The sequence below is a fragment of the Felis catus genome, chromosome D4 (genome assembly GCF_018350175.1).
Source record: "Felis catus isolate Fca126 chromosome D4, F.catus_Fca126_mat1.0, whole genome shotgun sequence".
NCBI lineage: Eukaryota > Metazoa > Chordata > Mammalia > Carnivora > Felidae > Felis > Felis catus.
The window spans coordinates 50,458,655-50,472,342 of record NC_058380.1 but is presented as its reverse complement, the minus strand read 5'-3'; the positions used below and the strand labels follow the sequence as shown (position 1 = coordinate 50,472,342).

General features: G+C 39.2%; 1 protein-coding gene across 4 annotated transcripts in view; it reads left to right on the top strand.

The window, feature by feature from the left end:
* Positions 1 to 13,688, top strand: part of LOC101093554 (putative exonuclease GOR) — a 42,729-nt gene that overhangs the window by 18,963 nt on the left and 10,078 nt on the right. For all 4 annotated transcript variants that reach the window (XM_045043922.1, XM_045043921.1, XM_045043923.1 and 1 more), the window contains 7 exons: positions 1,333 to 1,429; positions 5,244 to 5,306; positions 6,712 to 6,861; positions 8,363 to 8,476; positions 11,124 to 11,197; positions 11,370 to 11,477; positions 12,753 to 12,868. In XM_045043922.1, the coding sequence (XP_044899857.1) occupies positions 1,333 to 1,429; positions 5,244 to 5,306; positions 6,712 to 6,861; positions 8,363 to 8,476; positions 11,124 to 11,197; positions 11,370 to 11,477; positions 12,753 to 12,868 (722 nt within the window). The remainder of the gene's footprint in view (positions 1 to 1,332; positions 1,430 to 5,243; positions 5,307 to 6,711; positions 6,862 to 8,362; positions 8,477 to 11,123; positions 11,198 to 11,369; positions 11,478 to 12,752; positions 12,869 to 13,688) is intronic.

Genomic DNA, 13,688 nt, shown 5'->3' with positions numbered 1-13,688 from the left:
TCCAGGGAGCTGCTTATTCAGACAAAATATTGTCTGTGTTCTGGGGATGATGTTTTTAGTGTAGCTGTAAAAGAAGTCCATCCTCTCTGTTGGCTACCAGGCTGCCAACTTTTTATCACTATGGCATTAAGCTAGCAGGTAGGAAGTGGGTAATGGGAAAACCCTCAAGCTAAAATGGTATAGACCATTGTCTTACCGAGGTTCAGTAGTTTCTCTTAAGTAATTCTCAGTTTGTTCTGTGGCTTTGGTTAATTTTCAGAGTTTTGAAATGGTTACTTTAGTTGTTTTGCCAGTATTTTAATTATTTTTATGGGAAGGTGAGTTCATGAACGTTCTTGTTCAGCCATTCCGGAAGTGTGTCTCCTCCAGGATTCTATACTGGTTGAAGAATAATGGCAATGCAAAGACAGACAAAAACAGCCTGTTACAGAGACATGTTATCCTTTATTATTTCAATTTGCTTTTCTTCTCTCCTCTCCCCAACCCCCCATGGCTTTCTCTCTGTGAAGTTTAGTGTAGTGAGAAGAATCTTGGCTTTGACGTTTGGTCACTCCTGGATTCATTTACTAGCTCTGCAACAGTAAGATATCTACTTTTTCTTGAGCCTCATACAAGTTAGTCATGATGGCACTCATTCTCACTGATTCACAATGAAGACTGAGAAAACATTTAATGACTATTCTACCAAACCTGCACATACTAGGTGCCCAATAAAGCATTAATATAATGTTATCATTATATTACCCTTACTGGTTTCTGTCATTTTTTATCCATTTGTTTTCTTTTACTGACGTTTACGATTTTCATGAATCCTAGCATAAAAATATTGATTACTGGGGCACCTGGGTGTCTCACTCTTGATTTCAGCTCGGGTCATGACCTCACAGTTCATGAGATTGAGACCTGCATCAGACTCTGCGCTGGCCATGGAGCCTGCTTGGGATTCTCTCTCTCCTCTCTGTCCTCTTTATCCTCTCTCTCCCCCCTTGAACCTTTGTTCCTCAAACGAGAATAATAATAAGCACCTTTGATACATTAGAGGCTTGCTTTGAGAATCAAATGAATATGCACTGTAGGCTTTTTGTACTCTATACTGTGGTTTTAGTTTGTGAAGAGAAGTATCTAGTTCCTCGATTTGATTCATGGGATAATTTTTTTTCTTTCCTCTCAAAAGCCATAAACAGAAAAATGTAAAATAAGTTGCTTTTTATTTGCGCCATTTTCCCCCATCCCTTGAGTTATATTTTGCCATATTTATTCCATTATATTGTAAACATTTATTATCCATCATGTTGAGATTTAATATCTTTTATTATTCACTTCATGGTCTAGGCTAAAATAGAAGAAAAGGCCATTTACGAACGCTGTGGCAGTAGAAATATGTATGTGAACATAGCGATAAATACTCTTAAGAAACTGAGAGATCAAGGTAATTTCTTTATAATTAATCAAGTGATAAGATAAAAACTTGTGATCAACACCTGACATTAAACATGTTTTTTTTTCATTAGCAGGGTCATTTTTAGGTATTCAATGAAACATAGTTTAAAAATATTCTCTTGAGTAGAACATGCAAGTGGGATTTTTGGTTGAAAATAACAAATTAGATTTGAAATTAGACATATGAATATAACTCCTTGAGAGCAGTTATCATGGAGATAATTAAATTTGGTTTCTAGTTATAAAAGTAACTCATTCCATGTGAAATAGTATTTCTCAGCTCTTTTTTTTTCATTACTGCCCCCCTAAGATCTTTTTTAGACATTGTTTTTTCTATCACCCCCACCCCCAACCTCCAGTAGTATTAAGTACTTAAGGAATAATATTTTGTTGGGTAAGGCTGAGTTTTGGAAAGCCACATACCATTGTAATATCTATGATTTTTTTTCTTTATTCCTCAAGAGCCAGTTTTGTTTGCTTGGGGGTAATCCTACCCCCAATTTTGTTTCCTTGGGGGTATTCGAGAATACATAGCATGGATTCAAATAATACAGAAAAACATTAAAAAAAAACCAAAACAGCCAAAGACAACTTTATTCCAAATTTTTGATATAGACCCTTCCATAATGACTACAGAAATATATGTAATTTTAATAATTGAGATGAATGCAGTCATTTGATGTATGCTCTAACTTTTTTCACTGAATAAAGTATCCTAGAAATCTTTCATCAGTTGATCTAGAATGTGTTAACATCCAAATCTGTATCGTACATTTTAATGACTACATGATACTCTGTTGTACAGACCTGTAGTACTGATACTCCATTGTGTAGAGTGTAGAATACAGAAGAAACACACGCACTGAGTATCTAAGTGGCTTACATGTTTTTTCTACCTTACGTTCTGTGATTAATGGAGTGTGAACTCAAACATTTCCTCATACTAGAGCCTATGTATCCTTAACATAAATCCCTGTGCACAGAGTAGCTAGCAGAAAAGGTCTGCATGTTTAAAATGGGCAAATATTGCTAACTGCCTCCAGAAAACATTTGCTGTTTACATTCCCCACTAATAGGGTAGGAGTATAAGCTTTTTCCTCACACCTTGGAAAAGTTCCTCATTTATCCCGTTCTGGAGTGTGAAAGTATAGACCAGAAATGAAATTATTTTAGCTTTTTATTATTATTATAAGGTTGAAGACCTTCCTTTTATCTATCTCAATTTAAATTGCCTTTTTGCATCTTTCTCCCCTTTTATTATCAGCCTATTCATCTGCAACAACCTTTCGCATATCCCCTTTTAATGGGCTTCAAATGTTTTCCTCAGTTTGTCACTCACTGGTACTTCAGCCTTATTTGTGAAGTTTGTAATAATAAAGCTTTTCACTTTTACTTTTTTCTCTTTTTTAATGTTTGTTTTGAGAGAGAGAGAGAGAGAGCACGTGTGCACGTGCATGCAAGCAGGGGAGGAGCAGAGAGAGGAAGACAGAATCCTGGTGCAGGGCTCTATCCCATGAACCACGAGATCATGTCCTAAGGCAAATCAAGGGTCAGACGTTTAACCATCTGAGCCACGCAGGTACCCCTAGAAGCTATTTTAGAAGTGCAGTTAGGGGCACCTGCATGGCTCAGTCGGTTAAGCATCTGACTTCGGCTCAGGTCATGATCTCCGATTTGTGGGTTTGAGGCCCACATCATCCTCTGTGCTGACAGCTCAGAACCTGGAACCTGCTTTGGATTCTGTGTTTCCTCTCTCTGCCCTTCCCCTGCTCATGTTTTGTCTCTGTCTCTGTCTCTCTCTCTCTCTCTCTCTCTCTGTCAAAAATAAATAAACATTTAAATATATATATATATAAATAAATAAAAGTGTAATTAATGTCTTGCTTTTTGGTTTCTGGGTTTTGTGTCATGCTTAGAAATGCTATTTTAATTTCAAGAATATAAAAACTTGATAATTTATGGCATTTAAACCATTTTTTTAATGTTAAATTTTATAGTAAAGAGCATGAGCAGGGGAGAGAGGCAGAGGGGGAGAGAGAGAATCATAAGCATGTTCCACACTCAGTGTGGAGCCTGACACGGGGCTTGATCCCATAACCCTGAGATCATGACCTGAGCCAGAATCAAGAGTCAGATGTTCAGCTAAATGAGCCACCCAGGCGCCCCTATGGCATTTTTTTATGTACAGCACTTGAAATAGACTTGAATACCTGTGTTACAATATACAAGGTCTCAAGAACAGACATTTCTTGAAAGGAGACCTATAGATGGCCAATAGACACATGAAAAGATGTTCAACATCACTCATATTCAGGGAAATAAAATCAAAACGACAATGAGATATCACCTCACACCTGACAGAGTGGTTATAATCAACAACACAAGAAACAAGTGTTGGTGAGGATGTGGTGTGTGAACTGGTACAGCCTCTGTGGACAGCAGTGTGGAGGGTCCTCAAAGACTTAAAAATAGAACTACCATGTGACCCAGTAATCCCACTACTGGGTATTTATTTACCCAAAGAATATGAAAACACTAATTCAGAAGGCTGTATGCACACCTGTGTTTATTGCAGCATTATTTACAACAGCCAAATTATGGAGGCAGCCCAAGTGTCCATCAGTAGATGATGGATAAAGAAGATGTATATAGATAGAGGTGTGTGTATACATATATATACACATACATATACACACAATGGAATATTACTCAGCCATATAAAAGAATGAAATGTTTCTTGCCACTTGCAACAAAGATGGATCTAGAGTATATAATGCCAAGCACAGTAAGTCAAAGAAAGACACCATATGATCTCACTCATGGGTAAATTAAGAAACAGAACGAATAAGGGACACCTGGGTGGCTTAGTTGGTTAAGCGTCCAACTTCTGCTTAGGTCATGATCTTGACATTCATCTCTGTGCTGACAGCTCAGAGCCTGGAGCCTGCTTCAGATTCTGTGTCTCCCTCTCTCTCTACCCCTCCCCCGCTCATGTTCTGTTCTCTTCTTTTTCTCTCTCTCTCTCTCTCTCTCTCTCTCTCTCTCTCTCTCTCTCTCTCATAAACATTAAAAGAAAAAAGGAAAAAAAGAACAAAGGGAAAAAAAGACAAATCAAAAAACAGACTCTTAACTATAGAGAACAAACTGATGGATACCAGAGGGGAAGAGAGTGGGGGATGGGATAAACTGGCGAGGGGGATTAAGAATACACTTATCACAATGAGCACTGGGTGATGTATGGAATTGTTGAATCACTATATCGTACACCTGAAACTAATAAAACACTATGCTAACTACACTGGAAGTAGAACAAAAAACCTAATAAAATAAAAATTGAAATAATAAGAAAATAAAATATACCGGGTCTCTTGTTTTAGTATTTTCATGGTATTCTCACTCCCCCCCCCTTCTCTTCGTATTAAATACAGCATAAAGATATTGAACGTGAAGTCTAAGTACACATTTGGATATTTGCAATGAAATGGAAATGGTTTGCCAATTGTGAGAGTTATAGTTAGTAATGATGTAAAACTCATTGACTCATATTTAGACATACTCTAACCAATACACAGAATATAGTAGCTTTAGAAAATACGAAGTCCTGATCTACTTAGTTCATAAATTACCATTTTTTCCAACTTAGCATTGGTTATGAAGTAGTTTGGTCTCCCATGTTGGGTGCCTATTTTAAGGTAAAAATAAAGACTTCACTGTGCTGTAGACCTTTCTCATGTTTTATATTTTTTTATAAAGCAGACAAAAATAATTCATTGTCTCAGAAGAAGAGTTCTTGTATGTTTTAGGTGTCCCTGGAAGCAATAACAACGATAAAACAACGGGATTGAAAAAGAATGAAAAGAAAAGTGGTAAGTTTGGTGCAATGTTGACAGACTCTTGTCCTTGTTACCTTAAAGGAGAAGTAAATGTGGTGTGATGCAATTAGTAAACTATTGTGTTGGGGCGCCTGGGTGGCTCAGTCAGTTAAGCGCCCAATTTCAGCTCAGGTCATGATCTCAAAGTTTGTGAGTTCAAGCCCTGCGTCAGACTCTGTGCTGACAACTCAGAGCCTGGAGCCTGCTTCAGATTCTGTGTCTCCCTCTCTCTCTGCCCCTCCCCCACTCGTTCTCTCTTTCAGAGAATGGATATGAAAATAAATGAATAAATAAACTATTGTGTTTATGAAGGATCATCTGCAGACTGAATATTTAATAGCCTTTTTAAAAATTAGTATAAATAGATGAAAAAATGGGCTCTACTTAGGCAGTATTTGAATTCTCAGCCTCCTTTTTGAAGAGTAGTGGGAGGGGATACTTAATATCTATCCAGTCAGTGAGAGTAGTGCTTCTCAAACTTAACATGCGTGGAATGACCTGGAAATCTTGTTAAAGTGCAGATTCTGATTCAGGATGTCTGGGAACAGCCTCCAAGTCTGCATTTGTAACAAACTCCCAGGATCAAAAAGCTAAAGAAAAAGTGTTACTTGATTTTGGTCGTATTTTGAATAAAACCAGATGGTAGCACCTGTCTTGTCCTCTAAGTACTTGTCTGAAACAAAGCAGGTGCTTCTAGAATCTCCTAATATTTCTCACACAGAAGAATTCTTTTTTGTACAAAAGGGTTTGCCAAAGATAGTGTAGCAAATTCTGCCAGAATTTTAAATAACACCTTAGGAGAAATTTTAGGAATCCATTCATGTGAGGGGTTAGGGTTAGTGATGTTGAAAAGAGATCCTTGAACTTGAGCATTTTGCCCTTGTGAGAGTTACCATGTTTCCTGCTTGTAAGCTTCTGTACTCTGCTTATCTCAGTGTTTATTAAGAATCAATAAGCATGATTTGGAGTCAGAAGACCTGAGTTTGTGTATTAACTGTGCTGTGTAACCTTGGTCATGTGCCCTCATTTCTCTGAGCCTCATTTTCTTTGTCTGTAAAAATGAGGTCAATAGGTTTTCGCTTCTGCGTTAATATAAAGTTCAAAGTCCTGACGATAGTTTTTGGCATGCTTAATATGCACTGGCTATTACTGATGGGATTCTTACTTCCCCTTCTCTTAGCCAAAGTATAGGACCTCAGATGATGCAGTGAGCAATCAGTATCTGCATATCTATAGGTCAAAGGATATGAAGACTTTGGTTTTTTTAGACTACTTCCTTACTTAATGTTAATCAGCATTTGAGCTTTTCATATCTGAAAGGGTTAGTAGACTCTAACCTTACCACTACCTTAAAACATGTTATTTAAATTTTATTGAACCACACTTCTTTTTTTCTTAGCACTCACAGGAATTGTTCTCTACAGACATCTGCAAGACTACCTTCTAACGGAAGAACAGTTACATGAAAATGACTATCCACAACCCAGCCCTGAAAAACCAGGAAGTATTATTTTAAATCCAGGCATGACCAAAGCTCTTCTAAATGACAGTAAGTGTATGGGACTGAAAATGATCCTTGCTACATGCTAAGGCTGGAACACTAAAAGGAATATTTCCCTTTCCACTTCATTTCCATTGTCTTAGAAGTTTATTTTCTTAATTTATTAAATATTAATAATCATTTCAGGTAAGTACTAGCATTACCTCCATTCACACAAATGAGGAAATTGAAACTCACAGAGGTCAAATGACTTGTCAAAGGTCATTCTGAAAATAAGTAGGAGAGCCAGGATTTGAACCCAAGGAGTCTGATTCTGGAGTCCCTACTCCTACCAACTATTCATATGCAGTGTCAGTTTTGAATACTTCCTATCCTTTAATTAGAAATTCTTATAAAAAAAGATTTATAATTAGTGTTACTATTTTACATTTTCTCTAAATACTAGGCATAGTTAAAATTCATTCCTTCCACCAAGAAGAAAGAGAGAATATTTAATATCCCAGCTGTCAAACCTTAAGTCCATTGGAGTTGGAAATGGAATTATAGAAATATTTTTCTGGGTGCCTGGGTGGCTCAGTGAATTAAGCATCTGACTTGGTTTCAGCTCAGGTTATAGTTTCATGGTTCATGGGATCGACCCCTCCATCGGGCTCCTCACTGACAGTGCAGACCCTGCTTGGGATTCACTCTCTCCCTCTCTCTCTGCTCCTCCCCTGCTCATGCTCTCTCACTTGCTCTCTCAAAATAAATGAACATTTAAAAATATTTTTTTCGATGACCAGAAAATATTTATCTTTTGTATCTTTAGAATTTTTCTCATTATTGTCTTTGCCATTTGAGTTACCTTTTTTTTTTTTTTCAACCCTTGACCCAGTTAAGAACAGAGGCTCTGAAGGAGGAAGGGAAACCTGCGTTTGGTTGTTGGTTTTCCCTCCAGCCTTGGTTTTCCCAAATCTGGATCATACAGCTACCCCCTCAGGTCGTTGTGAGAATCAGTTACAGGAATGCATGCGAAGTGCTCGGCACAGTACCTGCCTCAGAGGTTCATAACAGACTGCAACTAAGAGTTGCCGTCATCATCAGAACCAATTTGAGGATTATCACTGAAAACCAATGTTCACAAATGGGTCTAGTGAAAAGCCCAGATCTACTCCCAATGACTTAATAAGCATGCAGGCCCCTCCATGTTTAAAGGGGATAATAAGGAAGACATATGTCCTATTTCAGGAGTTACTATGTACTAAAAGTAGATAATTAATCAAGTTGGCTACAGTCAAATTATGGCTCTAAAACCACAATTATCTGGCATTAGGCTGACTCTGGAGGCAGACAGGATGCCTGTTGGAAGACGGGCACCCCTGGTGCCGGGAGCCGGTCACCTACAAGTATTGCTTTGGGTAATCCTGCTAAGTTCCCTGTTACCTCACGGTCAACCCTGGGCATGTAATCCATGCGTGATCAAGAATGCAAAGACAGTTAATTCCCTGCATTTCGGTTCATTTGTCTTTTCTCCCCAAGTATTCATGAATAATTTCATATTTTGTTTCAGCTTCTAGGAAGATCTGTTGTCGTTGTGGGAAAATATATGGTGTGACTCCCACAGGCAAACACAGTAGGGTAGAAGAATGCTACTACCACTTTGGCCGAGTGCTGACTCAGAAAGGCAAGTATTTGGTAGTTCTGCTTCATTTATTTGACAAGCCAGTGCCAGAGCTGTTCAGAGAAAAGTGCGATAAACTATTCAGTTCACTGTATTTGTCAGGTGCAGTCCAGTCAAGAGAAACTGTACCGAATCTGAAGTTTGAATTACAAGCACCTACTTCTGACCACCACTCGCTACCCTTGGGGCCCACTGGTGCGGGGAGTCCCAGGCTGTGAGGGGGGTGCGGGAAGACCTCACAGCAGTCAACTGCCTCCTGATGTCACCTGCTTTGCACCTGCCAGCATTAGAATCATTTCTTTGTTAATAGCTTCCATTCCTTGCCGCCCCCACCCCCGCCCCTGCCCTGAATGAAGATGAACTGTTGATTCCTTCCTCCACCGGCCCCCATCTTGCCTGCAACACCATAAATTTGCTACAATCCACTCAGCTGGGTTTTTTTCCTATTCAAACCAAAAACCTGGGTGCTGTCATTCGTCTTCGCACCTTTTTGTCTTAGCAGTGTGTATGTCTTAGGTATTATCCCTCAGTAATGTAGTCTGAGCCTGTCCCTTCTCTACCTCTACTGCCACTGTCTGGGTCCAAATCACCCCTATCTCGGTCCCCAATTGCTGCAGTGTCCTGCCCAGTCTCGCTGCTTGTACTGTACCCTTTTCTCTCTCTCTACCCACGCACCCCCCCAGTCTATTTTTCACCCCAGAAACTCGAGAGTAATTTTTTACATCACATATCTGGTCCTGTCTCTGCCCTGCTTTGATTAAAACCCTTTGGTTACCTTGCTGACCCTGCCTGACTTAGTCTCTGCCCCCCATTTTCTCCCCTGTCCATTGTTACTTTCACACCACACTGACCCCCTGTCCAGAGCCTTCTTACCCATTATTCTCTCTGCTTTTGCCATGGCTGTTTCCTTTTTATCCTTTGTGTCTCTGCTTCAGTAGTACCTCCACAAGGTCCTTTCTCAACCCCACCATCTGAAATAGGTCTGCCTTCTTCTATCCTGCCTCTTCCTTTCATAGCACTTAACTACATTTTGTAATGATCTACTAGTTTATCTGCCATCTCCAAAAGACTGTGAGCTTTTGGAAGGACCACCATCCATTCTTTTTTTTTCTCCCTATATTCTCCCCAGCACTTAGCATAGTACCTAATACATATAGACTGTCAATAAACATTTGGAGAGATGGGTGGACAGATGAACTATTGATGTAGAGATGGATATGAATGTGAATGATATTGTAATAAATAGTATGAAGAAGATAAAGCCGGGAGAAAATAGAAGAGAACAGTGGGTGTGATTGAATGACTGAATAAATACATGGATAAATAATAAATCAGGTAACTTTGGCCTGAGTGTTGAGAGCATGGAGGGCTTAGTTTTGGAAGGTGGAGGGACTATGAATTCCAGAAGGAGTAGAACAAAGAAGCGAAGGTACTGAAGAGGAGTAAGTGTAGCAGATAGACCATCGGGGCTAACCAGACCATACAGCGTAATGAACAGAACAAGGACATTGGAACTGGCAGACCTGAGATTTGGGGCTCTTTTGACATCAACTTTCCCTGAGACCTTGGGCAAGTCACTTACGCTCTCTGAGCATTTGTTTCCACCTTCATAGAATGAGCTTTATGTGGCAATTGAGTGAACTGACATGTCAAAGTCCTGGCTTATAACAGATGCTCTGTTAATACTGGTTCTCTGCCTTCTTTACTTACCACAGGAGAAGGTAAGAGAAAGCTGTGGGATGTCAAGATTGGATGAGTAATGTAAGACTGATTAAGCATGAGCCTTCAGCACCAGCCTGAGAAATTTGCATTTGATCAGTAATAAACAAGGGAATGACTTGAGGAAAGTGATAAAATGAATATGTGTGCTTTAAGGAGATCGTTGTAGCCCATTTTATAGGAAAACTGATGCAGAAACCACTGTAGACAGAAGGAAGTAATAGGAACAGTTGGGAGAACATTACCTTGGGCCAGAGTGAAGAAGGGCTAAGGTGGATATGGGAACAGATGAGCTGGATTATGGGATTGGGGTAAGAGATAGGAAGATTTGGGATTATAGCTGTGAAAATGTACATAGTACTTGGGCAAAGATACAGAAGGAGAGGGCATCAGGATTTGGTAGGTCCAGCCAAGGCTGGAGATGACATCTGCATCATGGTCTCAGTCTACATAACTGGGTGATGTTTCTTGGATCAGATCAACAACTCAGACATAGGAAGGGAGAATGTGGTACTTTGAGCCCCTCAGCCAGAGTAAAAAGGTCATGGAGTGGGGAAGAAAAGGTCAGGGAGTGGGGAAGATGTTGAAAACATACTTGAGGTTAAGTCCAAGCAGAATAAGGGGGTGATGCCAGAGGAGAGCTGAGGGATCAGGGCAAAACAAGAGAAGTAAGGGGGTGGAAGGTGTTCAGGACATTGGTAACTGTAATTCACCTTCAAAGTGCAACCCACAAGAACTCTGTTCCAGGAGTTGGTTTTTCCTGTTCGTTATGAATATCCAAAAACATGACTACGGGGAGGAGTAACATCAAGTACTTGCACAGTGTCCTTACAGGTCTTGGAGGGTAAGATAAGACACATGCTCTGGGAGTGAGCCACTCTGCCTTATAAAGTTTGCCTGATTTGATTTTTATTTTTTGATTGGTTTGCAGTCCTCGGTGGCTCAGAAACACGGTACAGCTGTTGTGAAGGTGTCCTTGGCTCTGCCGGGTGTCAGGTCGCCAAGGTAGGGCTTGTCACCCAGACCGCTGCTTGTTTCAGAACCAGACTTGCTGCCTCCAGAGATGTGAAAGAATTTGAAAGGGTTAATTAAGCTAATTTTTAGTTGGTGAAATTTTTATGAGCTTAACGGTGCTGGCAGAAATAGCCGGTAATTTATTTGGCAATGTTTATTTCAGCTTCACGTTCATGACCAAAAGGAAAACCTAGAGGGCTTTGTGAAGACTTTTGTCAAGTCCCCACCCCCCGACGGCAATCATGGTGTATTTGCTGTGAACTGTGAGGTGGTACGTCCGTGTTTTCTCTCTTACTGCAGTAATTACAACCGAATCCTTGTGGAGCACTTGGCACGGTGTGTGTAACATCACTTGGCTGGGCTTTCTCTTGAGGCCACATAGTTCTGCGTGTAATTCACCGATCTTCAGAAGCAACTGAAGTGCAGGAGAGGTGACTTGGGGGAATTCCTGTACTTAGTAAGAAATGAGGCCAGGAACTGGTCCGTGGGTCTCTTTTTATTTATTAATTTTTCTTAATCTATCACCAGTGGTGCTTCTCCTGCTCAAATTGCTGAAATTGTGCGGGTGGAAAATGTTACAAATAATACTGTTATCCCCAGCATCAGCATAAAAACTTGAACGAATTTTCAGAAACTATTGTTTATAGAGGCAGCAAAATATTTATGGTGATTTTTCTTTATCTGAGAATCAATATGAGAAAGTAGGGAACAAACAGAACTGAATCGTATGACCTGGGAAGCTTCACTGCTTCCCTCCTGTCACCCTGGAGCAGGTATAATGGATGTTTTACTCTGTCAAGTATGGGGTTAATAATCGTTCCACGGTAACAGTAAGAATCAGATACACTAAAATAAGGGAATGTACGTGGGACGTGTCAAACATCACATGAACGGTTGTCTCTACCAAGACATAAAGTTTTTATTCCCTCTATTATATTTGGAGAGCGGATTTTAGAGTGAATTACAATAAATAGAGAAGGACATTGTTCAGTTTCCAGCTTAGGTCTTCAACTGGAAACAATTCAGGCTGCTTCAGGCTTTGAAATCAAATATTAGCATGTTGTCCTCTCCAGTGCCACATTGATATTTATGGTAAAGTTTTTCTTTTTTTCATTCAACAAGATCTATAACTGCATTAGCCAGTATAATAACACTCAAGTTCTCAGTCACACTAGCCATATTTCGCATACTAAGTAGCCACCTGTGGCTAGTAGCTGCCATATTACACAGCATAGCAATAGAACATTTCATCATCACAGAAGGCTCTCCTGGATAGCACTGATCTCTAATGAAAGCAATTGTAAAGACTAAGCCCAGAAAATGAAATTATTTTCTTAGCAGAAATATTACTAACATTAAGGAAAAAAGTTAAAGCTTGGAACATCTTTTACAAGACTGTCAGATCCACTGACTGGCTTTTGTTAGTAAATCTGAGTAATAGGATTAAATTGTATGTTCTAGTTAGAAATACTCCTTTAAGATATCTTAGATGTTAAAATATGTTTACTCAATATGATATATGAGTTTAATATTTCCCCCTTGATAGTGCTACACAGCCAAAGGTTTGGAACTTACGCAAGTGACGGTGGTTGATCCCAGCCTTCAGGTGGTCTATGCTACATTTGTGAAACCAGATGAAGAAGTAATTGACTATAACACTAGGTACGGGTCATATAAAAGGGTTGGTTTTTTTTTTTTTTTTAATATGAAATTTATTGCCAAATTGGTTTCCATACAACACCCAATGCTCATCCCAAAAGGTGCCCTCCTCAATGCCCATCACCCACTTTCCTCTCTCCCACCCCCCTTAAACCCTCAGTTTATTCTCAGTTTTTAAGAGTCTCTTATGGTTTGGCTCCCTCCCTCTCTAACTTTTTTTTTTTTCCTTCTCCTCCCCCATGGTCTTCTGTTAAGTTTCTCAGGATCCACAAAAAAGGGTTGGTTTTTGAGACTGTAGAATATTCAACATGTAGTTTATGTGCATTTTAGCTTTGTACTTGTATTCATTTAGTGTTAGAGCATGAGTTACGCTATTTTCCTTTAATTCATTGATCAAGAACATTCATATTTTATTAAGTACTTGATAAAATTGTACAGACTGTGTTAGATCCCAGGTTACAACCCTAAATAAGAGACAAAGCTTCAGCCCTGTTGAATGTTGACATGTTGGAGTGGTAGGTAGGAGGTGAGAGAAGCACAAATAGTGAATAGATTCTCTTATTCATTTGTTTGTTAAATCATTAATCAGTTCCTTTTGAAAGTACTATATTATCTTCTTCCATTAGGTAAAAATTGTCACTAGATAAAATATCTGCAATCTTGTAGACATGGCTTTGATATGGTTTGCAAAGTAATAGTTCAGGGCAGATTCTCCTAATAGGTCATACTTTAATAATAATGATTATCTCTGACCCAAACTCAATGCTAACTTGAAATTGTACAATATAGATGTATCTTTAATTTTTATAAACCTCAGATGAAA